Consider the following 27,239-nt stretch of genomic DNA (forward strand, 5'->3'; position numbering starts at 1 on the left):
GCTTTTTAACTGGTGGGCTAAAAGACGTCCTGACTTTTCCCCATGTTCATACATAATGCCCCGTGATTTCAGCAACATCTTTTCAGTTTTTTCTGACATCAATAACTCATACTTGGCCTGCAGTTCCAATTTTTCTTTATAAAGTTCTGGGCTTGGGGAGGTTGAATATTTGCTATCTATCACCTGTATAGCTGTGATCAATCTTTCTTGCTCTACACGATTATTTTTATTTACCATGGATTTATATGAGATAATATTCCCTCTAATAACAACTTTAAGTGTCTCCCACAAAATAGTAGGAGACACACCATCGCCTCTATTAAATTTAAGAAAATCATCAATGGCAGATGAAATAATTTGGCAGAATCTCTTATCTTTTAGTAAAGAGGTGTCCAATCTCCAAGGAGTGTACTCCATTTGCTTGTGCGACAAGGAGAGGTCTAAAAGTACCGGGGCATGGTCAGATTCAATTATAGATGAATATTCAATTTTTTTAACCAAAGATAGCATTGCACTATCAATGAAAAAATAGTCAATTCTACTATATGTATGGTGTACATGGGAGAAATAAGAATAAGTCTTGCTCAAGGGGAAACAGAAACGCCATGGGTCAGTGCAGCCCACCTGATCCATGAACATTGACAGTCTCTTCGCCATTTTAGAAGGAGAATCAGATTTTGGGTTGGAACGATCCAAAGATGGAATCATTGTACAATTTAGATCTCCACCAAAAATGAGAGAATGAGAATTGAGACTTGGTATGGATGCAGTGACTTTTTCCATAAATCTCTCATCATCCCAATTAGGAGCGTATACATTCACCAGTATGACAGGCTTAAAATATAAAGACCCTAATACAATAACATATCGCCCCTGTGAATCTTCTATTATCTTTGTTGGGCTAAAAGGAACTTTTTTATGTATCAGAATGGCCACTCCCCTAGACTTATGATCAAATTTTGAATGAAATAATTGACCTACCCATGATTTCCTTAATCTAAACTGATCTTTTACCAATAAATGAGTCTCTTGCAAAAAAACAATTTCACCTTTTAAAAATTTTAAATGTGCAAATATCCTTGCTCGCTTTACAGGCCCATTCATCCCCTTAACATTCCAGCTTATAAATCTGACAGCTTCACCCAAGTCTTGATTATGCTTACTATTCATCATAATAAACTTAACACTGGTAGGCTACATGTACCCAACAAAACTGACACACAAAGACAACCCCGACGCACTTCCCCATACCCTTAACCCCCCTCCCCCCTTACAACAAAACCAAAACAAACTGAAACCCATAGCGCATAAACTGCCTATGTCTAGATCCCGAAATGGGATAAACTGCAGGCTCGCTAAACATGCCTTCCCGGTGAACATCCTTTAAGAACTACGTTATCTACACTAAAACTCCCCTATGTCAATTTACATCATTATGAAAGTGTCATATATTTTACAAACTAAGTAAAGCACAGGATAACAACAGAGTAGGCTACCTAGTTATCGTACAGTCCAGGACGCATACTGTCCATCACCTCCTTTCATTCACTGGACCGAATGCGTTTGTTGTAAAATTCCTGTGCTTCATCTGGTGATTCAAAGGTAAGCGTCTCTTCTCCCAGAGTCACTCTCAGGCGGGCTGGATAAATCAGGCGGAACTTCACCCCTTTCTCATACAGCGCTTGTTTAACTCCGTTGAAAGCCCTGCGTTTTTTCGCTAAGGTAACACTCAGGTCATTGTAGAATCGGAGGCTAGCATCATGAAACTTAACCTCATGGTTCCTTGCCCAACGCAGCACTGCTTCTTTCTGTTGAAAACTTCGAAAGCACACCACAAATGCTCTAGCAGGCTTCCCGTGCGCCGGTTTAGTAGCCCCGGATCAATGAGCTCTCTCCAGTTCTGGCGGGGCAGTGAACACACTCGACCCCATACATTCCATAAGTAGCTCTTCCATGAATTTAACGGGGTCTTTGCCAGTCTCGCTGCCCTCCGGAATATTCACAACTCGCAGGTTCGACCTGCGTGACCTGTTTTCCAGATCGTCAACCCGATCCAACAATTCCTGATTTGCTAATTTCAAAGTTTTAATGGTTGCTTCAGCAGTGTTCAAGCGCTCAAAATTTTCACCAGCTATAGCCTCCGCTGATGTCAGCCTGGCTTGAAACGAATTTACTGTGTCCCGTATAGCATCCACAGCAGTCTGGAGTGGTTTTAGCGACTCTTGAATCAACGTGGCAATGTCTTCTTTTAAAACGGACCTCTGCTTAGCTAGCTCAGTCACCAGTTGAGACATTGATACAGTATCAGCCACCTTGCCACTAGCCTTGTCCTCCGCCATAGCTGAAACTTTGCTAGCCAGACTAGCCTGTCGTGTCGACGGAGTTTGTTGCAAAGATTTCGATTTGCCACTCATTTCAAAGGTACCCTAAAAACGCAATAACCTTTGTCTCACCAATGTATAATCCCACAAAAACAAATATTTAAGACCAGAGCGATGTTAAAACCATATAATTTCACAAGTTCACTGGGAGCACTGTAGAACGCGTCTCACCCCCACATCGCCAAACCCGGAAGTCCCTCGCCAAACCCGGAAGTCCCGGCGAGGGCCTTTCTGTGTGGAGTTTGCATGTTCTCCCCGTGTCCGCGTGGGTTTCCTCCGGGTGCTCCGGTTTCCCCCACAGCCCAAAGACATGCAGGTTAGGTTAACTGGTGACTCTAAATTGAGCGTAGGTGTGAATGTGAGTGTGAATGGTTGTCTGTGTCTATGTGTCAGCCCTGTGATGACCCGGCGACTTGTCCAGGGTGTACCCCGCCTTTCGCCCGTAGTCAGCTGGGATAGGCTCCAGCTTGCCTGCGACCCTGTAGAACAGGATAAAGCAGCTACAGATAATGAGATGAGATGAGAACTTCCTTCATATTCATTATATTTACTTCAAACCAAATCCAAAATGTTCATCTTTTATTTCTGCTTCCATTGATATGCTACATGACGGGGTATCCCTCAGTTTTCTTAGCAGCTGGGGGTCAAATGTCCGGGGGGGGGGGGGGGGGGGGGTGTCAAGGTAATTGCTAAAATTTGCATATTTTTCATTATAACTCAAAAACGGTTAACGATAGAGACACATTTATCAACATATAAGAAGTCATATATGGGGTTTCATTTGGCTCCATGACTTTTGACCTTGTTTGTTTGTGTGTCTACCTGTTAACAATCTGGCATCTAGACAGTCGCACCGATTGACTTCAAGTTTTCAGGGTAGGTGAGCAATGGGCCGTAGATTACCTGATTAAATTTTGAGAGTAATCGGGCCAAGGTCACCGGAAAGGTCAACCTTTCAGTTAAAATATTTTCCATTATGACTCAAAAACGGTTGCCGATAGACAGATGTTTACCATTATGAGCATACAGGAACTTCCATATGGCCTTTCATTTGGCACCATGATCTTTGACCTTGAGTGAACCTGAAAGGTCAAACTCAAGGTTACGGATTTTCAGACAGCTGTAACTTGAAAACGATTGATGGTAGACGGATGTTTACCGTTATCAGCTTATAGGAAGTGCCATATGGGCTTTCATTTGGCACCATGATCTTTGACCTTGAGTGACCTTGAAAGGTCAAACTGGTGGTCATGGGTTTTCAAAGGGCTATAACTTTAAAATGGTTCATGATCGCCAGATGTTTACCATTATCAACATATAAGAAGTCCCATATGGGCTTTCATTTGGCACCATGACCTTTGACCTTGAATGACTATGAAATGTCAAACTCAAGGTCATGGATTTTCATAGGACTATAACCTGACAGCTAATGATTGAGAAAATATTACCATCATCAATAAGTATAAAATAAGTGCTGCTGGCAACACGTGTTATATTAGAGACTTGGATTACGTAGCGTCCATTGTACAAGTTGCTCTGAATGAGCAGTTACTATGGAAACGATAACATATTAAAGCGAGCATTGATGTGTTAATTTCCCTTAATTAAAATCATCTAACCAATCAGGATCTAGAATTGAAACAGATAGATAATCAAAAACAAATCAATGGTCTTTAATTCAATAAGACAGACCTACATTTTTTTTTTTTACATGGCAAAGAGGAAGACAAAAAAAAAATAAAATAAACACTGAAAATTCATAGACGACACCAGGAATCAAAGAAACGCTTTGCAAATTCTATACACTGGTAATTAAACAACTGATTCATATTTAAATATGATCCTACTAAAGAATAAGTTCTTAAAGGAGAACTGAAGGCAAATTTATCATCAAAATTGTATTTCTCATTTTATTAAATATACAGTGCCTTGAAAAAGTATTCATACCCCTTGAACTTTTTCACATTTTTCCACCTTACAACCACGAACTTAAAAGTTTTTTATTGAGATTTTACGTGATAGACCAACACAGAGTAGCACATAATTGTGAAGTGAAATGAAAATGATAAATGGTCTTCAAAATTTTAAACAAATCAAAATATTAAAAATGTGGTGTGCATTAGTATTCAGCCCCCTGTACTCTGATACCTCTAAATACAATCCAGTGCAATCAATTGCCTTCAGAAGTCATCTAATTAGTTAATAGAGTCCTACTGTGTGTAATTTACTCTCAGCATAAATACACTTGTTCTGTGAAGGCCTCAGTGGTTTGTTAGAGAACACTGAAGAACAAACAGCATCATGAAGACCAAAGAACTCACCAGACAGGTCAGGGATAAAGTTCTGGAGAAGTTTAAAGCAGGGTTAGGTTATAAAAAAATATCCCAAGCTCTGAACATCTCAAGAAGCACTGTTCAATCCATCATTCAAAAATGGAAAAAGTATGGCGCAACTGCAAACCTACCAAGACATGGCCGTCCACCTAAATTGACAGAGCAAGCAAGGAGAGGACTGGTCAGAGAAGCAGCCGAGAGGCCCATGATCACTCTGGAGGAGCTGCAGAAATCCACAGCTCAGGTGGGAGAATCTGTGCACAGGACAACTATAAGTCGTACACTCCACAAATCTGGCCTTTTTGGAAGAGTGGCAAGAAGAAAGCCATTGTTGAAAGACAGGCATAAGAAGTCCTGTTTGCAGTTTGCCAGAAGCCATGCAGGGAACAGAGCAAACATGTGGAAGAAGGTGCTTTGGTCAGATGAGACCAAAGTTGAACTTTTTGGCCTAAATGCAAAGCGCTATGTGTGGCAGAAAACTAACACTGCTCATCACCCTGCACACACCATCCCCACTGTGAAACATGGTGGTGGCAGCATCATGCTATGGGGATGCTTTTCTTCAGCAGGGACAGGGAAGCTGGTCAGAGTTGATGGGGAGATGGATGGAGCTAAATACAGGGCAATCCTGGAAGAAAACCTGTTGGAGGCTGCAAAAGACTTGAGACTGGGAAGGAGATTCACCTTCCAGCAAGACAATGACCCTAAACATACAGCCAGAGCTACAATGGAACGGTTTAGATCAAAGAATATTTATGTGTTAGAATGGCCCAGTCAAAGTCCAGACCTAAATCCCATTGAGCATCTGTGGCAAGACTTGAAAATTGCTGTTCACAGACGCTCTCCATCCAATCTGGCTGAGCTTGAGCTAGTTTGCAAAGAAGAATGGGCAAAAATTTCAGTGTCTAGATGTGCAAAGCTGGTACAGACATACCACAAAATACTTGCAGCTGTAATTGCAGCAAAAGGTGGCTCTACAAAGTATTGACGCAGGGGGGCTGAATACTAATGCACACCACATTTTTCAGATTTTTATTTGTTTAAAATTTTGAAGACCATTTATCATTTTCGTTTCACTTCACAATTATGTGCTACTCTGTGTTGGTCTATCACAAAATCTCAATTAAAAAAAACTTTATAGTTCGTGGTTGTAAGGTGGAAAAACGTGAAAAAGTTCAAGGGGTATGAATACTTTTGCAAGGCACTGTAGAAATGTATTTTTGATTGCTATTTTGTCGCTGCCATAGCAAGTTCTGAGTGTTTGAAATATGCTCTGTAATATATCAGTCCATATGTCAAAGCGATGGCCGTAAACGAGATTCGTTGAGACCTGTGCGAGACATCGTAGGACGGAAGTAAAACGTACAGCGGAAATCAAAGTGACCGACATCTGCCAACGTTGTCAAAAGACGCGTGCGCCCTATTTCGAATGCTGACGTGATCAAGCCGGAAGTTTTCCGTGTCCGAAATCGCTCCCTACTCACCATATAGGGCACTAAATAGTGTGGACGGCATTTTGTAGTGCTGTCCGAAACCTTAGTGAGGATTATGTGAGAAATGCGCTCAGTATAATATGTATTTATCACAAAAATACATGCATGTGATTTTTATTTTGAAAACCCACCAGCCGCCTGATCTGGCACGTTTTAATTGTGCGACAGTAATGACGTAAATACCAGCGTGACGGACTCGTCCTTATCCTGTCGCCTTTCCAACTCTTCTCTACTCCACGTTGGTTCGAAGTCGTACGGAATAATCTCCATGTCACGTACGCGAGAGAGGCGGATGTATGTGCAGAAGTATACAGTTTAATAAAGTGGCAGAAGGAGACGATATATACGCAGGCAAACTAGATCAAAAACGAGAATAAAGGCAAAAGGGTCAGTCGAGGCGCAAACAGTACATCAAAGGCTAAGCGAGGACAAGAACGAGAAACCGGCACAAGGATCGTGAAACAGGAAGTCAAGACAACGGGTAGAAAGGCTCGGTAATGCGTATTATAATACTTTGCGATGCAAATGCATCAGCACGGTCCTTAACTGAGCTCAGGTGCGCCTTGTTCACGGTAGAGGTCTGCGTGGGTCGGATTTTTCAGTCCCGCTCCCGCCCGCATTGTGCAGTCCCGCTCCCGCAAAGAATTATGATTTTCAGTCCCGATCCCGCCCACGCCTGCAAAGAATTATGATTTTCAGTCTCGCTCCCGCCTGCCATATTTTGTCCCACTCCCGCCCGCAAATCCCGCATGATGCAGACGTTCGCGTTATTTCTCAGGAAAGTTCTTGTCTTGACACAGCGTGATGGTGCCCCGCCCCCTACTTTGAGTGGATTTGAGCATAAATATCTACAGCTCACGTTCGTTATTATTTATAGTGCTGTCAAGCGATTAAAATATTTAATCGCGATTAATGTCGCGACTGTCATAGTTAACTTGCGATTAATCGCAATTTACTCGCACATTTTTGTCACATGAAAAACCATTGTAATTCTCTTATCAGCATAAAAAAGTGAATGGGCTTGCTTTGTACCAATGTTTTTTGTTTTTTTTATTGCAAAGCATAACACGTCTTGACACAGCCACCGCAAAGTGAAACCTAAGCCGAGCACCGTGAGTGAAGTGATCTACTGCTCGAGTTAGTCTACAACTCTAATCAGAGAGACAGGTTACACAGTGACGGTAGGCTTGACATGCTTGATTATAATATAAAAGTACACGATTATATTAAGTTTAAGTTGTTCGTTGATAAATATTGCATTGAATCTGATCTTTACTGTTTCAGCTCACTTAAGACATTTTGTACTTTTACACTTTCTGCCTGTTGATGCATCGCGCTGTCCAATCGGAGGCGGCCAAATTTGCATATTACAGGAAGGATTTCTAGGATAGCATTGAGTTTACAGTTCAGAGGGATCTGGCTTCTTTAGACGCTGTCTTCTTAAAACTGAAGAATATTTAAAAAGAGCCAAATTAGCCAGTCTTTTGAACGGCTCTTTTCAAAGAACGGATCACAAAGATGCGGATCCCATCAAAGAGCCATAAATCCCATCTCTACTAGCGCGCCCAATCTGACTCAATCTGGCAATCTGACTCTCTTTGCAAATTTAGGCATCTTAAAATGTTTTTATTAATGCCAAATAAAATATCTAGCACAAATTATATATGATAGACATAAATTAATAATTTATAAATTTTATTTTAAAGACGTTTTTAGTTAGCGGGACTGCAGCTTATCACCGCTCCCACCCGCGCCCGCATATGTGCACTCCCGGTCCCGCCCGCAATGAGCTTTCAAAATTTGTCCCGCGCCGCACTGCTTTGTGGCAGGTCCCGCGGGACTCCCACGGGAGTGCAGGGCTCTAGTTCACGGCACACGTGCTGGAGTTCACTTGGCACGCCTTCAGGTGCACGCGCCACAGCGTGCGAGACTGACACTCCATCACTGATGAAGCTGGCAAATCTTGAAATTAATCTAAATTGGAATGATATGGCGATCTGGCCGCTGTGTAAACAGTTTTCAAAATGGCGGCGCTGTTTGAAGTCTCGCGAAGATAAGCAACGCCTGCCGTGGACCACATTCAACATGGCTAAAAACCGAAACGGCTGATAAGTGTAATATAATATGCCAATACGAGTCACGATATAAGGTTAATAAAACCGAAAATGTAATTGAATAACACGTTAAGACATAAAGCAAGTTTAAAAATGACTTCAGTTCCCCTTTAACTCTATCTGTATTAACTTCAGGGCGTTACAAGTTGGTTTCTGTTTACTTAGTCTACTATTTTTAAATACTTTTTTTTTTTTTTTTAAATCAGAGCTGTTTAACTAAACATCCACATCCTCACCTCATCTGCAGCCTCCAGCTTGGAGTCGAACTGGCAGAAGATCTGCTCCAGCTCCTTCCTGATCACATTGGCTAGAACATTCAGTCGCCCTCTATATTCACACACACACACACACACACACACACACCACAAAATCACAACTGATACAAACCTTTTCTTCAAAAGCACTACCAAATCATCTCTAGCAGAAATGCATCACGGGTGGCACCTGTGCGGCATTCCCATGACGACGTTCTCCACGCCACACTCGCTGGATTTGTCGATGATGGTTTTGAGGGCAGGGATGAGGCTCTCGCAGCCCTCCAGGCCAAACCGTTTCTCTGAAGACCACTTCCTCTGCAGGAACTCTTCAAACCTGGAGGTTCATAATAACCATTTAATAATGACTGATGGATAATCAACAGTGAGAACGTGTGTGTGTGTGTGTACGCTGTGCAGCATCGTGTGTGTGTGTGTACCTGGTGGAGCGGACCATGCGGGCCAGCAATGTGCGTTTCTCCTCCAGGCTGAACTGCATGACCCCTGGAGTCTCAAACTTCTGACGGATCCACTGGCACTGCTCCAGGTCGTTAATGAACATGAACTCCACTCCTATGTGCTGGCAATACGCCATCTGACACACACACACACACACACACAATTTAAATCATATTTTTACCACAACACTACTGAATTCTCGAATCTGATTGGTCAGACGGTGTCGATTCATTTTCAAAGACCGTGTCTGTCAATCGCAAATCAATATTAACACAATCGTTATCGTTGCTATAGTAACGGCTCATCTCGAGGGACCTATATAACAGATTCTCATTAAAAGTAAGCCCAAGACTAATCAAACAAGTTATTTCAAAAATAAAAGTTAATCTAATAAAATCAAGATTTTTGTATGGAGACTGTATTTCTTGAAAATTTATGGAAGGAGTCTCCAGTGTCAGTGCTTCGGTACAGTCAACACACGCTCCCTGACAACTCTATATAGCAGGGATAACGTTAAAGACAAGGACTGACTTGCATGTAACTATAAACTAGGCATGTAACGATATATCGTGTGATGATAAATCGGGATACAAATTTATAACAAAAAAAAAAAAACCACGTGATCAATCAGGCTGCGTAATCTTAGATTTTCCTCGCTGTAATTGCCTTATTTAGACACCAGAGGGCGAAATAATGTACCACAGCAATAAGGAAGGCATGTGACTTCACAGCAGGTGGAAGTAACAGCTTTAATGCCATAAAAACACACAAATAGATCGAAAATGCGAAAGAGCTGTTGTGTGATGGACTGGACAAAGATTTAACAAGAAATCAGAGCTCTCTCTCCGTGTTTTTACAGACTGCTGAAAGATAAAGAAAAGAGAAGCAAATGGAGGGAGTACAAACATTCATGAAAGTTTATTAAAAGTAGACGGCCTTTCGATTTCATAAAATTGGTGAAATTTAGTCATTGTGATACATGTTTATTTAAATCAAGCCATTCTGTGGCTGGGAAGTTATTTAATTTGAGGGGATTAAAGCAAATAACATGCATGAAATCTCTCGCTTCAAGCAGACAGAGGAAGTCCGTGTGTGTGTGCGCATGCGCAGGTTTCCCTTTGAGCGTGCACTGACGGTTCCATCATTCTGTCGCTAAACGAACAGCTGATCACACCGAGGTGCTCGCTGAGCGCCGATATTTATTAGTTTGGTCCTGCGTTTCCTTTCCTTCGTATAGAACATAACGTCTTTTCTTCTCGCTTTCTTTCCGTTACTGTAGTCGTTCTTTCACGTTTCATTCGCACACTCACGTCCTCCATTTTTCTCTCCTGTTTCAAATTTGTATCCCACAATGCCTTGCGCGAACGGGGAAAGCCCACCACATCATGCATGACATAGTATCTTGTATTGGGTCATGGTGAAGCAGGAAAAAATAGCGGAGAATTTAGGGCCACGTGGAAATAAATTCATTAATTGTTCTATTTAAAAAAAAATTGGAAGTCTGATTTGATTTCAGTAGCTTTCAGTCACTAAACAAAAATAATTGGGTGTCGGGGAAAATTCTTTTTATGACCTACACTTGAAAAATCTGAAAGGGAGTCTAGTTTTACGAAAAGGCTGATTTGTTATTGATGTTTTCATTTTTGATAAAAAAGAATATTTTGGTTCACAGGCTACTGTGCTTTACTCCAACCTTTACAAATGTGGATAAATAATTTTTTTTTTTATTTAACAAAAGGAATATTTGATAAAGGTGATTAATAGGAAAACAAAATACTACATTTTATTTTGGGGGGGGGGGGGGGGGGGGTGTAATAAAATGTTTTGGTTTTGTTTTCCAAAAGTATTGGGGGGAAAATTGAATCATTACATACAGTACGTAATAAAAAGAGATGTATTTTATTACTAACTACTTATTAACCTCGCTTGCTCGGTCTTTACGGGAAAATATCAGACCGAGGTCGGAGCCATAGGCTCGGTCCGTACTGTCAAGACCCCGGTCTGATATTTTCCCATCAAGACAGAGCAAGCGAGGTTAATAAGCAGTTTATTATCTGCCTTTTTTTTTTTTTAAATTTCTAAGATTAAAATAGACGCTTATTATAAATGAGGCATGACGCTGCTTTCAGTCACGTCATATTTGTAACATAGTTGACTCACGCATGCAAAATAAACAGCTAGTCGTTTCAAATCAGAATCTCTGTTAGCAGTTAGCGGTTTCTGAATGCTCGTCGTTGCTCATTTCTTGAATAACTCGCTGACTCTTGTTTAGCTTTTGATTTCCAATTCATCTGTGTGTCATTCTGTTTTTTTGCAACACTGAAAGCCGGCACCTTGGAAAGAAATTCTGTAATCACTGATAGGCGTTACTGGAAAATACTGCCCGCCAAGGAACCAGTCAGAACGCATGATTTTACCACAAGTAGCTCGTGCTATATAATAAAGTGACATTAAAGCCAGGTGTGTTGAGCATTAATAAATTAACCGACAATTCACTGAGGTACAAGAGGAATGAAACATTTCAGGACAGGAAAATAAATCAGTTTTACAACAAATCAGCATTGTGGTAACAGGCGACTGGGGTAATTTTGTTTCATTATACCGCCTCCATGTTGATTATTTTACTATAAAAGCACAACATGGAGTGTTTTATTCCACAGTTAGAGAAGAAGACAGAAGGACAGTGGCTAAATGAAATGGGGGGAAGAAGTGTCACCTCCAAGCGGCGGATGATCTCCCGCAGAGGCAGAGCGCTCTCCGTGCCCCCGATGAAGGTAGTGGTGGGCAGGCGGAACACTTTATCCAGATCCGACTCCTCCAATCCGTAAAATCCTAAAGACCAGAGTCAGAGGAGAGGAGAGGAGAAGAGGGATAAAGGGGGGAAAAAAGACAAGTGCAGGGAAGAGAAGGGTAAGGAAAAGGGCAGAGGGGATGAGAATTGTTTAGAATGTGAGGTGAAGGAGAAAGGAGAAAACATACGCGGGGAGAGGTGGTGAACGCGTGGAACATGGGAGTAAGGCGTGAGCAAAACATTCCATACAGTGGGGGGGTATATATTTTTGCATTCCAAACATTGTTAGAGAAAAATGAAAAAGCAAAGCCACAATGATGACATGCAGGGTTAATGGATGGATGGATGGATGGATGGATGGATGGATGGATGGATGGATGAATGAATGAAAAGGAAAGGATAAGGTTAGGGGGTGAAAAAAAAAGGAGGAGAGTTATAAACCAAGAAACGAGAGAGAAGAAAGAAAGTCAACAGTGTCAACATTCCCAGCTCTTTATCCATTGGGTTATTAATGTTAGCATGGTGTGCGCTAAGGCAACTTCAGGATTATACACGTGAGGCTGAAGCACATTATGTGAAACATGATGGTGGTGACGATTCATGAGCCACAGTCATTATTTATTTACTCAAGGAAACGACATGAATAATAAAACTAGCGTCATGGAAATCAGAGCACGTCAGGAACCGGGTTACGCCTAATGACGCGACCCTCCAGACAAACAGCGGGATGTTACTATAATCACAGTGAACATGACGGAAAAAAGTGCTGAAGTAATACAATGGAAAACAATATTTTGAGAATCTTTATGTCCTCGCAGGAGTTTAGGGAAATTTCAGACATAAAACAGCACTGTGAGATTCTCCTGTGATCCACCAACAGCATACAGATAAAAGGAACACACACACACACAGGATGGTGCTGCGGTGTACAAATGGAAAAGGGGTCTGGTGGATATTATTATGGGATGTTGAGCATGAGACAGGAAACAGCAGTCATGCACCTTAGTGGGAACGAGTGAGAGCGCGGGAGAGAGAGGACCAGTTAGCCTGAGGATACAAAAAACACCTTCGACTGTGTGTGAGTGATGACTTGGATGTGAGACAGAGAGAGAGAGGCACCAACCATGGGGAGAGATGCACACAGACACACACAGAGAGAGAGAGAGAGAGAGAGAGAGAGAGAGAGAGAGAGAGGCGCCGACCATGGGGAGAGGGAGAGATGCACACAGACAGAGAGAGAGGCCAGTCATAGAGAGGGAGACGCCAGCCACACACACACCGGCCATAGAGAACAAGAGAAAGACAGCAAGAGAGAGGCTGGCCATCGAGACAGACATACAGACACACAGAGAGAGAGAGAGAGGAGAGAGAGAGACACACACACACAGAGGCTGACCACAGAGACAGAGAGCGAGAGAAGCGCCGGCCAGAGAGACAGACAGACAGAGAGAGAGAGAGAGAGAGAGACACACACACAGACAGAGAGAGGCGCGCCGGCCATAGAGACAGACACACAGACAGAGAGAGAGAGACAGACACAGACAGGCGCCGGCCATAGAGAACGAGAGAGGCGCTGATGAACGAGAGAGAGACACAGACAGAGAGAGGCACCGACCATAGATAGCAAGAGAGACAGAGGGGCCAACCATAGAGAGAGACAGACACACAGACAGAGAGAAACAGACACACAGAGGTGCACTGGCCATAGATAGCGCGAGAGAGAGAGGGAGGCCAACCAGACAGAGACACAGACAGACAGAGAGAGAGAGGCCAGCCATGAGAGAGACAGAACGCAAAAGACAGAATATATTGTGTGTCTGAAAATATACTGAGTGAAACACGTGTGTGTGTGTGTGTGTGTGTGTGTGTGTGTGTGTGTGTGTGTGTGTGTGTGTGTGTGTGTGCATGCATGCGTGGTGTTACATGAAACTAGAAAGAAGTGCTGTACATTTCAGGGCCAGAACACAGTGAAAGTCCCTCAGATGGAGATGAAAGTGACCATCTCTGTTTCCAGGGAGTGAGGAACCAAAACCCAACCACATGAACATCTGATCCAAACCGACCGCTGCAGCTCAGCGCGCTCTCCGACAGAGCTCATCACACAACCTGCACAACTGAAGACTCAGAGCAGCTGTGTGTGTGTGTGTGTGTGTGTGTGTATGTGTGTGTGTGCAGGCATGTGTGTGTGTAAAATGGGCTCAACACTAATGCACAGCGAGACACAAATCAGACAGCATAGTCCACCTCTTGAGCATACAGACCTCTAGTCAGAGCACATCTATTTACCCCTTTTAAAGCTTTGAGATAAGTCAGAATGGTAGTCACTCTCTGAAAGACAAAGGAGAGAGAGAGAGAGAGAGAGAGAGAGAGAGAGAGGACACAATGAGGGCAGAAAATTATTAGTCGTCTTATAAAAAAGTCAGTCGTTAGTTAACTGAATTGAAGTTCCCCGTTTACCCCAAATGCAGTCGATGTAGTGTTGAGTTGCACAGGAGCTATACGGACAGTGTAGCGAAACCACGTCAACATTTGCAGAACATCTGGATAAGCTGGCTCAAATGTCACATTCCTGAGAGAACGTCATTGTTGGCATCCATTTCAAACCCTGATAAGCTACCAGACTGGTTCATGATACGACACACTCATAGGTGCTACAAGTCCGTTTAATTTCAATTTTATACTGAAATTAAAGTGCAGTGCAGATTCTGTACTCCATTTCCCAGAATCCCAAACTGAAACGTCACACCTGACATCACACCATCGTGTGATCTGCGATTTTTTTTTTTGGATAAGATGGCTTCTTCAACATGGAATACACCTACTAGGAGACACTAATCAATCAGTCATTTGCGTTGGATTATGCAAACAGTAGTTCTTTCCTTCGTTTAAAAAAATACTTTTAAAATATTTGAAAGTAATTTTCATGAAATCCTGAGTCGCCTCATAGCTGGCGAGTTGCTGGTTCATTAACAATTTATTTAAAGAATTGTTCTGAAAATTCAGTGGAGAAAATGAATTTCCAGGAAGGCTGAAAAAGTGGGCGGACCCTATTGAGGCAGGGCCTGGGCGGAGCAAAGAGACAGCCACGTCAATTTGCATACTTTCAACATACAAATCAGAAACCTGGATGCGTTAGGGTAGTATCTCACTGGGCTGCGACAAGTTGGAGACACAACAATTGCGATAAAATATGTGAATATCAATTCAGTGTGATTCCAAGCGAAAATTGTCGCCAATTCGCATATTTTATCGCAATTGTTGTGTCTCCAACTAGTCACAGGCTGTCACAGCCCAGTGAGATACACTCGCACTTCCTGTCTCATGGAAACTGACTTGAGAAGGGTTCGTGACGGCTTTGCGACACCAGCAACGCATTTGCGGCTATTTTGAGAGAAATTTTGTCGCACGAATTTTTTGAACATGTTCAAAATTTCAGCGACGAAGGAGCGACACTTTGCGAGGAAATTGAGAAGCCCCGCGAATGTTTCAAGACACTTTTGAAACTCTCTCGCGAATGCCGTTCGCAATTTGTCACAGCCCAGTGAGATACTGGCTTTATGCATTTGAGTCATAGCTTTTGCTGTGTAGTGAAAGGACAGAGCCACCAGAGGGCACTGGTGTCTAAATTACGCCAAATGTTAAAAGTTCACGGATTTTATCCTGGTTTTCATTCCAGACACACAGGAGCTGGACCTCATGGTTGTTCCAAGACGACCTTTTAGGACTTTGGACATTTGAGTCACAGGCTAGCGATTCCGGTTGTCCAAAAATGGCCACCTCAGGGACACGTCTTCGTGTTTTGTTCATGTTTTCTGATTACACTTCGCAGCACTGGGTCCTGAACTACTGGATGCAGGTGTGGCTTCATGGCTCATAGCTCCTGTGCAAAACGTTCATACCATCATGCTACTCCAAGTCACTTGTGGTTTGTTTCTTTCTGGGGGCGTGGCCTGTCCAGCAGTGAATAATAGTAGTAGCTACGCACATCTGTGTATGCAGACATATTAGCGCTTCTAAATCTCAGTAAATAAACGGCGCACTAATCGGCAGGATGTGAAACGGTTGCCTGAGTTGCATGTTACGAGGTTTGTTGGAACTTTGGCACGTTAGCAAAGCAAGATAGATTTACTCGCCACACAGACAAGCTTCTTCCAAGCTTGATTCTTCTCTATTCCTCGATTTTTTTGCGTGTCATACCTAATTTGCATAGAATCAAGCAAACACACGCACAGAAAACGAACTTGGATGCTTGATGGTGTGAACATAGGGTGGAGCTACATGCCCCGCCCTTTAAATACGATCAACTACATTTAGAGTTGAAATCAGTGCAAATTTGAGGTTCGAGCTCTCGTTCCTTTGTAGTCTAGGACCTGGCTTAGACGTGTAGGCACGTGATTTAGGAGAGGGTAACTCAACTGTTATAGGCTAATTTGACCCCAAGGAATAGCTTGGGATGTGTGCCAAAATCGCTATCCCGGGCGAACAGAACAGCCTGAGAATTACCAATCCAAGATGGCTGCCGGTATTATTATTCTGTTCCTCTTCATGTTCCTGACCCTGGTTTATGTGACAAACTGTAATAATGCGATGTTAAAAGTTGTACTGTTGGCTGTTCAACATTTAGGCTCTCAAGATATCGCTGCCTACTAAAGTAATACGTTTTGCTTTGTATTTTCAAGTTAACATTCCACTGATCATAATAGTATGATTGAAAATACAATTTCTTTATGTAAACCAAATGCTTGCTTTCTTAGGGTGTTTTCACACTTGGTCCCTTTCAGCCATCTAACCGAACTCAGATCGATGAGTCAGCATTTTTTGCGCACATGTGAACACTCCAACCGTACCCAGACCCCTTTAAAGCGAACCGAACTGAGACCACCTCAGGAGGTGGTCTCAGTACGGTTGGCTAAAAATCAACGGTACGGTTCGCCTAATCTGCGCATTGTGAACAAAAAGCGCACCGGGTTCACTTCGCCTTTTTCACTGTAGTTTAACCTTCTTCGTTTGCTGTAGTTGGTCACGTGACTGTAGCAGGGAAACTCAACTTCCTTTTGGAACTTACCACAGCCGCTTTACAGTTCTCTGAACTTACTGACTGATGAGTCGGCCACAATAATATAACTATATTATAAATATATAATATATGAGTGATTCCACGCTTATGGGTACTGAAATGGGGACATGAACTTATTTTTAAAAATTCACCTAAAACCATTTCTTTTTTTTTACCATCAGGTCACAAAACATGTAATCTTTAATGAATGATATGTTAAAAGATAGCTTTAATTTTCTGAGATGTAATAAAAACATTTATATGCCAAAGTCAGAACGTAACAGAAGTGTTGTGGACATATAGATTCTCAATTTTAACAATGTAGAATTACTTTTTGAAACATAGGAAGGTGATGTTTTAGCAAATATAATTAATAAACGTGTAGTAGAATAAACATACACATTCTTTCAATAAGATTAACATGGTATATAGCTAGATTGTAATTAATTTGTAACGGACGCGAGATGGACAATCGTAACAGAAGTAATGTAACAGACATCATTTTGGAACTCATAGGCTTGACTTTGGCATATAAATATGTTTTTATTACATCTCAGAAAATTAAAGTTATCTTTTAACATATCATTCATTAAAGATTACATGTTTTGTGACCTGATGGTAAAAAAAGAAATGGTTTTAGGTGAATTTTTAAAAATAAGTTCATGTCCCCATTCCAGTACCCATAAGCGTGGAATCACTCATACATAAATTTATTTTCCTTAATCCGCACTATTTTGATCAAAGAATACAGCACGGCAGCAGACATTTTGGCTACGTTCACACTGCAGGCTGAAGTGACTCAAATCCGATCTTTTCGCCCATATGTGACCTGTATCCGATCTTTTATTGACAATATGAACGACACAGATCCGATTTTTTCAAATCCGACCCAGGCCGTTTGGATATGTGGTCCTAATTCCGATTCCTATCCGCTCTTTTCATATGCGACTTCAGTCTGAACCGCCAGGTCGCATTCATCCGACTTACACGTCATCAACAAGCCACAAACGTCACTATTCTGCGCTGAAGTAGGCGGCGGGTCTCTCAAAAAAAGTTACAACAACATGGCGCATAATCACGGGCGCAGATAGAGGGGGGGACTCGTCCCACCCAGATTTAAATTCACCTCGCTCGGTCCCCCCCACTTATAGGGAGGAAAAAACGTCTATGCTGTCTTTCTTTGCATAAGGCAAACCTCACGGAAAAATCAAAAGACTAATTACCATTCGGTTTATTGAGGTGCACAGCAGTGTATACATAGTCGCAACAACTCACATAAAACAAAGACTGATATTCGGTTGGTTGAGCTGCGCAGACTGCACAGGTTGCGAGCTCGAGCTTGGTTGCTATAGTAACCCACAACAAGTTTGACAGGCATATCGGGGTTGGGGTTGGTTTGCTGGCAGCTTTGTCCCCCCCAGTTCAAAAAACATATCTGCGCCCCTGCGCATGACATCAATGCGAGGGACGCTTCGGGCTGTGAAGGTTCTGAATCTTCTCAATGGAAGGACGCAGAGGTTAGGGAGCTGATTTCCATTTGGGGGGGATGCAGCTATTCAAGCTAGATTGGATGGGTCATACCGCAACCGGGCGGTTTTACTTCCGTAAACACTGGCCATGCTCACTGCGTGTGACGTCGTCGTATCCTGCAATGCGCATGCGGAACACTTTTAGGTCGCTTTTCGTTCATACTGAGGATCACATACAAGTCGCATATATTTGTTAATGTGAACGACCTCACAAAAAAATCGGATTTCACAAAAAAATCGGAATTGAGCATTAAGCCTTGCAGTGTGAACGTAGCGTTTGATTCAAGAGAAAATTAACCAGAATTCCGTGCACTGGGGGTCTGAGGGCTCTAGAGGACCTGGTGTGAACAGAAAGAGGACTGAGGCCCCATCAAAGCTTAACTGGACCAGAAAGAGAACCCAGTCCTCTTTGTAATAAATTCACAGTGTGAACACAAAAAGAACCGAGTTCTTTTTCTGTTGGTCCACTTTTTGGTCCACTTAAAGAGGACTGAGTCTGGTTCCTTTAAAGGGGACCAGGTGTGAAAACACCCTTATACTCTCTCCTAAATTCTGTGCAGTAGGTCTCCTAATTCCATGATTTCATAGGATTATTGTTTTTATTCATGTTTTCTGTGAAACTGCAATTTTGGCCAATTTTTGGTGGTTTTTATTTATTTTTTTTAAACCTTGCCCTTGAACATAGCTTGTTCCTTTTTCCTTCAATCATGAAAATGATGTCACTAATGGATGCCCCACATCCAAAAACCCATAAAATGAGGTCCTGCACACACTTCTGTGGTGAGTGGTTCAAAAATTTATATATTTCTTAATATGCTACTGGCGGCCATCTTGGATTGGTAATTTTCGGCCTGTTCGCCCCGGATAGCGATTTTGGGACACATCCCAAGGTGTTCCTATAAACAGTCGAGTCATCCTCTCCGAAATTACGTGCATACATATCTAACCCAGGTCCTCTACTACTGCAGCGATTCCATGACCTTGCATTTTCTGTTCACGATTTAAAGAAGAGCAGCTCCAAAGGAAGAAAGAGGACAACACAAACCAAGCGTTACGCCAACACCGCCGCTGTTCAGCAGCACACTCCAGCTCGCTGTTCTACAGGCAGTAAATCAAGGGATAGAAGAGTCACTGTGTGGAGCTACTCCTCATTCGATGGGGCTTACAAAGAAAACATTAACGCTCCCCAGGGTGACTGCAGACACCGACGAGGCTCGATTGTCAAGCTGAGAGGTCAAGTGAAAACATGTGGAGAGCTGAGCTGTTACTGCATAGGATTGTGTTATATCATGAAAATGATAAGAACTGCTTGTTTGGTTAGTGCTCGTGTTGTTTGTTTTCCAGATGTTTCCACTTGCCGACTAAAATCTAGGGAGTGCTACCAAGTGTGTGGTTCACTGACTAATCTACAGCGAGAAAGAAAGAGAGAGAGAGAGAGAGAGAGAGAGAGAGAGAGAGAGAAAGGGCGAGAGAGAAAGGGCACACAGACAGAGCTTGCTTGTCCTTGAGGCCTACCTCCGACGGTTAGAACACTTAGCCGATCCTTGAAATGTGAAAGGTCTGGAGAAGCAGTGACAGGAAAGAAACATCCGGAAGACGTTAATGACCACACTGATGAGACAAGAGTCAATTACTGTATTTTCCAGACATGTTGACACAAAATCCTTATTGGGGGGAAAAAAAATAAACCCTCCGTTAGCGCTACCCTAATAATTCAATGCTATAATATATACTTACATAAAAATTATACCCTACAAGATACAGTACAAGTTCAAGCACCTGCTCCAGGTCTGGACGGAAATCTTAAAGTCTGGAAAATACAGTAGTCCAAATATTACCAGAGAGAGATGTGATAATGCTGGCATTGATAAATCTCTCTCACACACACACACACACACACACACACAACCTACGAAGCGCTTAAAAAGCCGAATTTCAGCAACAGCACCTGTCCATGATTGTGATTGAGATTTTTTTAAATCTAATTCCAATTAACAAATACAGCCATCACCACACCCGTCTACTTCTACAGACCATAAGCAAAGCTCGGCAAAAAAAAAAAAAAAAGCCTACACAAACACAAACTCCTACAAAAACACAAACCGTAAAAGGCCTCAAGCCCTGCCGCAGCACAAACAGAACCTGCTCGACACCAAGCTCGGATTTAACCACCAAATTCCCACCGTGCTGCTGAAACGGATTCGCTGTGCAGAAAATCATGCAGCACGGTCACATGCGGTCAGTGGATTCGTACAAGGGATGTACAATTACACAATGATCAGGAGATGTAATCTCATCATCGATACTTCAGATTGCATTTGAGGTTCCTGGTAAAAACAAAATTGTTTGCCGGATGTGACTAACAAGAAAACCTGAACCATAACTAGCAGCCAAATCTCTTTCCGGTTTCGACGAACAATCAGGGTATTAAAGGTGCAATATGGAACATTGCAAACTTTTCTTTTTTGACTTTATAGAAGTTAATACAAGTGCTCCACAGTGGATCGTAACAGTTTTGCAACATTTTGGATATTGAGCCTTGTTTCCTCAGCCTCGGAATCCTTCGAAGACGGTTTAAAGGTGCGGTCTGTCATTTTTAGCACTGCCAAACTGAGGTCTGGTAAGTTCCTTCATTTCAGATGGTTCTTCTCCAAGTCAAGAGACCTCTTAAAAACAAACAAACAAAAAAATTTAGCTAGCTAATACACCTTAGCCTGACAAGCTCCAAATGAGGTTTTGTAAAAACAAAATTCTATCATGAAAACCTGAATCATAACTAGTGGCCAAATCTTTTTCCTGTTTCGACTGACAAGTCAGGGCATTAAAGGTGCAATATGGAACATTTAAAACTGTTTCTCGACTTTTTAGAAGTTAATACAAGTGCTACACAGTGGCTCGTAATGGTTTTACAACATTTTGGATATTGAATCTTGTTTCCTCAGCCTCAGAATCCTTCAAAGCCGGTTTAAAGGTGCGGTCTGTGGTTCTTTTTTTACATAATAAAAAGTAATCCTATACACATTAGCACTGCCAAACGGATGTCTGTTAAAGTGCCATTCCACCATTGGATGTATTCTTTGGCATAAAATACAATATATTTTATGACATGACTAGACAGAGAAATCTTTTAGCTTCAAAACGATATATCAAACAATTTTTTGGCGACAAGTATATTAATTTTGCGACCAAAGTCACCTACCCTTTTAATTTCCGCGCGTGATGTCATCGGCAGGTTCCCCTTCTTGTGTACCACGTCACGTGTGACGTGGCACAGATTATCAGCAATGGCGGATAGAACGCGATTTCCACTTGTCGATTGCTGTGCCGATATTCACCATTGACCGTCTCCTTTGGGCATCACTTGCTATTTTCCTTCGCTTCTTTTCCGAAGCTGACAATCGCGTTCTATCCGCCATTGCTGATAATCTGTGCCACGCCACACGTGACGTGGTACACAAGAAGGGGAACCTGCCGATGACATCACGTTTCACTACCGCGCAGAAATTAAAAGGGTAGGTGACTTTGGTCGCAAAATTAATATACTTGTCGTCAAAAAATTATGTTTGATATATCATTTTGAAGCTAAAAGATTTCTCTGTCTAGTCATGTCATAAAATATATTGTATTTTATGCCAAAAAAATACATCCAATGGTGGAATGGCACTTTAAGCAAGTTCCTTCATTTCAGATGTTTCTTCTCCAAGTCAGGAGACATTTTAAAAACAAAAATCAATTTAGCTAGCTAATACTCCTTAAGGCCCGGTCCCACTGCACTTACGGATGCAAAGAGGATGTAAAACGTAAAAAAATCTTTGCCATCCGTTGGAAAACACCATGCATCCATTGTGTACTCATTGCATACGTGCTTCATACGCTCTATCCATCGAGCATCCGTCAACTGTGATTTCATCCGCGCAAAAAGTTTTGAGCTGCACAAAACTTTTAGAACGGATGAACTTTCCGCCGTGTACGATGTAAATCCGCGACATATACGAGCAACAAACGTTCTATGTCCGTTATCATCCGTTAAACGTCTGCTGTATCCTCTCTGCATCCTCTGGGCATCCTCGCAACTCACATCCGCTGCAGGTGAAAACGGAAAGAGGGAGGAAAGATAAGGTACATGAAACGTCTATTCATCGTTAGTAGCACGGAAATAGAAAGGATGTAAGCGTATGCATCTCGTATATAAAGTATTCAAAACGGACAAAGCATTTATATCTGGGATGTATCTCGTATATTTAGGATGTCTGGAGTATGTCTAGAGTATGTAGAAGGACACCTAGCGGACAATCGATATTTTGTATAAAAAGGGGGAGAAAATCATCTAGTAGTAGAGATGTATCGATGTAGCCGCCAGCACGTCTTTCCGCTTTATGCTGACGGCGTGCGTGCTGCATCCCTTTATATCCGCGGAGCAGACGCAATTCATACCCCCCGCATGCGCAGTGAACGGTCTGCATCCGATATACATCCGCGCAACATCCCCTTTGTTTCCGTTAGGCGTACGTGATGCATCCCCTTCATCCGCTATGCATCCGCTCTTTCTGCTATGCGTCCGCTTCTCAGTTATCACCGGTAACCCCTTCGGAGCTGTCATCCACTTCCATCCGCTAGGCTTCCTACGAACATGCGTTTAACATCCCCGCTAAATACTACCCACGTCCGTTCTTTTCCTTTCTGTTTTCGCAAATTTTCGCCAATTTTGTCCATTTCTGGAGCGGATGAAAACGGATAGAGCCACCCCCGAAATTTTGCTCGTCCGCTGTGTCCTTTTTGCATACGTTTTGTGTCCATCGGCCAGTGGGACCGGGCCTTTAGCCCGACAAGCTCCAAATGCAAATTCAAATAAGGTTTCTTGTAAAAACAAAATTCTATCATGAAAACCTGAACCGTAACTAGTGCCCAAATCTTTTTCCTGTTTCGACTGACAAGTCAGGGCATTAAAGGTGCAATATGTAACATTTAAAACTGTTTCTCGACTTTATAGAAGTTAATACAAGTGCTACGCAGTGGCTCATAACGGTTTTACAACATTTTGGATATTGAACCTTCTTTGTTGCCTCAGCCTCAGAATCCTTCGAAGCTGGTTTAAAGGTGCGGTCTGTGGGTTTTTTTTTTAATAAAAAAGTAATCCTATACACATTAGCACTGCCAAACTGATGTCTAGTTCCTTCATCTCAGATGTTTCTTCTCCAAATCAGGAGACATTTTAAAGACAAAATCAATTTCACTAGCTAATTCTCCTTAGCCCGACAAGCTCTAAAAGCAACACGTAAGGTACCTCGACGTGCAAGAACTAACCCTTGTCAGGTTACTGTTAGTTCTCACAGTAATTACACTAATGATGTGTGATGCATCTATTCAAGTTCCCTTTTTTTTTGGATAAAATGCTGTTTGCTTACTTTTAAAATTAATCTTGACAATTTTAAAAATATCACATGCCTGCTAGGTGCTAAAGTGTCCCTCAAACACACTCCAATCCAATGCAAGCGCAATGTAAACAAGTTCCTGCCAACATGCCCTTTAGGCAAACTTTACTCTGCCCAACAAGATCTCAGACGGACTTGAATATTCAAATAGACGGAGTACTGAGATCAGGAAGTGGTGGATTTTTTTTTTAATATTTATTTATTTTTTTAAACAGAGGTCAAGGTTCTCTTACACATTGACGCTGGACTTTGGACACCTTGGAAACGTAGTGCGATTATCACTAGCTGTCTGGAAGCCGATCACATTTCACGTGGTTGCTGTGAGCGGATTATTTCAGTTATTAGGACGAGTGTTAGTTACGAAGGACGTTAGCGCTACGTACAGTAGAACGGAAAAGTCCCCCCCGTCTCACAGCGCAACAAATAATTCTCCTTTTTAGACGTTGCCATAGTAACTCATAATGACAACGTTCTCGGAGTAACTCTTGACAACGCAGTGCGGTTTTGTTTCGGTTTTTTGCGTGTATACTTCTCAGTGCATTATGGGATTAAAACAGAGCCCTGAATACATTTCATAGTTTCCAGACAGACATCTTGAAAATCGTGCACTATGTAATGAACAGGGCAGTTTCAGACACAGCCAAGGTGGTATTATTTATTAACGTGAAAATATATTGTTAGTACAAGTTTTTTTTTAACAGAATAAGCTAGTCGCTTTAGCTTTCAGAGGATGATACTCTTCAAAAATACACATCTTTACTTATACGACTTGCAGCGCTCAGCGTAAATGAGTCCACCCTCTTTGAAAAGTAACATTTTAAACAATATCTCAATGAACACAAACAATTTCCAAAATGCTGTCAAGACAAAGTTTAATATAACATCTGTTTAACTTATAACGTGAAAGTAAGGTTAATAATATAACTTAAATTACACATTTTTCAGTTTTACTCAAATTAGGGTGGTGCAAAAATGAGTGCACCCCACAACAAAAACTACTACATCTAGTACTTTGTATGGCCTCCATGATTTTTAATGACAGCACCAAGTCTTCTAGGCATGGAATGAACAAGTTGGCGACATTTTGCAACTTCAATCTTTTTCCATTCTTCAACAACGACCTCTTTTAGTGGCTGGATGCTGGATGGAGAGCGATGCTCAACTCGTCTCTTCAGAATTCCCCATAGGTGTTCGATTGGGTTCAGATCAGGAGACATACTTGGCCACTGAATCACTTTCACCCTGTTCTTCTTCAGAAACCCAACAGTGGCCTCAGATGTGTGTTTAGTCATGTTGGAAAAGTGCACGATGACCAAGGGCACGGAGTGATGGTAGCATCTTCTCTTTCAGTATAGAGCAATACATCTGTGAATCCATGAAGCCATCAATGAAATGCAGCTCCCCGACACCAGCAGCACTCATGCAGCCCTACATAAGGACACTGCCACCACCATGTTTCACTGTACGCACCGTGCATTTTTCTTTGTATTCCTCACCTTTGTGACGCCATACGGTTTTGAAGCCATCGGTTCCAAAAACATTTATCTTGGTCTCATCACTCCAGAGTATAGAGTCCCAGTAGTCTTCATCTTTGTCAGCATGGGCCCTGGCAAACTCTAGGCGGGCTTTTTTGTGCCTGGGCTTTAGGAGAGGCTTCTTTCGTGGACGGCATCCATGCATGCCGTTCCTCTGCAGCGTACGCCGTATTGTGTCACGGGAAATAGTCACCCCAGTTTGGCTTTCTACTTCTTTAGATAACTGCAGTGAACTCGCATGCCGATTTTCTTCAACCCTTCTCATCAGAAGACGCTCCTGTCGAGGTGTTAACTTCCGTGGACGACCTGGACGTCTCTGTGAGATGGTTGTAGTTCCATCTTTCTTACATTTTTGCACCACTTTTGCTACAGTATTCTGATTGATAAGTAAAGCTTTGCTGAGCTTCTTGTAGCCTTCACCTTTGTGGTGTAAAGAAATTATTTTCTTTGGGGAATTCTGAAGAGACAAGTTGAGCATCGCTCTCCATCCAGCATCCAGTCACTAAAAGAGGTCGTTGTTGAAGAATGGAAAAAGATTGATGTTGCAAAATGTCGCCAACTTGTTCATCCCATGCCTAGAAGACTTGGTGCAGTCATTAAAAATCATGGAGGCCATACAAAGTACTAGATGGAGTAGTTTTTGTTGTGGGGTGTACTCATTTTTGCACCACCCTAATTTGAGTAAAACTGAAAAACGTGTAATTTAAGTTATATTATTAACCTTACTTTCCCATTATAAGTTAAACAGATGTTATATTCAACTTGTCAACATTTTGGAAATTGTTTGTGTTCATTGAGATATTGTTTAAAATGTTACTTTTCAAAGGGGGTGCACTCATTTACGCTGAGCGCTGTATAAACCTTGGAATATTGGCTATAAAAATGTTGTGCCTTAAACATTCTCATTATTCGTGCACTAATGAGATGTTTTTCGTGCACCATCCTCCATGTTGGTTTTGAAACCTGGTGGTTTTCTTACGCTCCGTTGCTTCCTGTACTAATAGATGTAAAACATGCTGGTGGTTGAAGTGAAACGAAAAACCCAACATGTGAAAACAGCCTTCGACTGCGAATCTTAAATATTTGTCTTGGGCTAATTCTTGAGTCAATAGCAGCCTTGCTAACAAGAAAACACCACAGAATCAATGCTGGATTAACTGGTATCGCTCTACTCCACCCGACATGTCCCCAGTCAAGATTCTTCACACAAAGGAAGAGCGGTGTGTCCTGTGTAGGAGAAAAGGAACCGTGCAGGCAAAGTTGAACAGGAACTAAGAAGCTGAAAGTGTGCAGTGCGCAAGTCAGTTTAAAAGAGAAGGCAAAGTTTGGCAGGTTCTCCAAAGCGGTGTTTCATTTCTCGTCTACACCGAGCGGAGCTGTAACGCTCTGGAGCAGAACGGCGGACTCGTTTTGACTGAGACGTGCCAATCCAGATTTCTGCGTCACCGCCAGCCATCCTGGAACGGAGGTTTACATCTCCGCTCGGTGCTCACTGACGAACCGGTGCAACACGCTCCATAACTCCTCACCGAGTTTATCTGAAGACGTAATAATGTCGGTGGGGACGCACGAGTCCAGATCGGCATCCATAATCCCCAGAGGGTCCAGCTGCGACACGTGGTGACCCCGGATCTACAGGAGACGATGCAGGCGCCGTGGGGAGGGGGACAAAGAAAACGACAGAGCGCCCACGATGGGAGAGGATGAAGATGGAAGTGTGATGGAGTGGTGAAAGGTGGAAGGAACAGAAAGAAGGACAGATACAAGGAAAGAAAAAGAGAGAGAAATTGGAAGGGTGGGGTGGGAGGGGGAGAGAAGCGACAATAACACAAAACAGGCTCATTAATGATGTTCTGCAGAGC

The 27,239-nt window shown here is 42.3% G+C and overlaps 1 protein-coding gene across 5 annotated transcripts in view; it reads right to left on the reverse strand.

Annotated features, from left to right (window-relative positions):
• ogdha (oxoglutarate dehydrogenase a) overlaps positions 1–27,239 on the reverse strand; it is an 85,262-nt gene that overhangs the window by 23,882 nt on the left and 34,141 nt on the right. For 2 of the 5 annotated variants that reach the window (XM_060931225.1, XM_060931226.1), the window contains exons 4-9: positions 26,907–27,009; positions 19,926–19,970; positions 11,751–11,866; positions 9,016–9,170; positions 8,766–8,912; positions 8,558–8,648 (exon numbers count right to left, since the gene is read on the reverse strand). In XM_060931225.1, the coding sequence (XP_060787208.1) occupies positions 8,558–8,648; positions 8,766–8,912; positions 9,016–9,170; positions 11,751–11,866; positions 19,926–19,970; positions 26,907–27,009 (657 nt within the window). Of the gene's footprint in view, positions 1–8,557; positions 8,649–8,765; positions 8,913–9,015; positions 9,171–11,750; positions 11,867–14,111; positions 14,154–19,925; positions 19,971–26,906; positions 27,010–27,239 lie in introns of all 5 variants that reach the window. The other 3 variants (XM_060931229.1, XM_060931227.1, XM_060931228.1) reach the window with 3 other exon arrangements.

The sequence above is a fragment of the Neoarius graeffei genome, chromosome 10, assembly GCF_027579695.1.
Source record: "Neoarius graeffei isolate fNeoGra1 chromosome 10, fNeoGra1.pri, whole genome shotgun sequence".
NCBI classification, from domain to species: domain Eukaryota; kingdom Metazoa; phylum Chordata; class Actinopteri; order Siluriformes; family Ariidae; genus Neoarius; species Neoarius graeffei.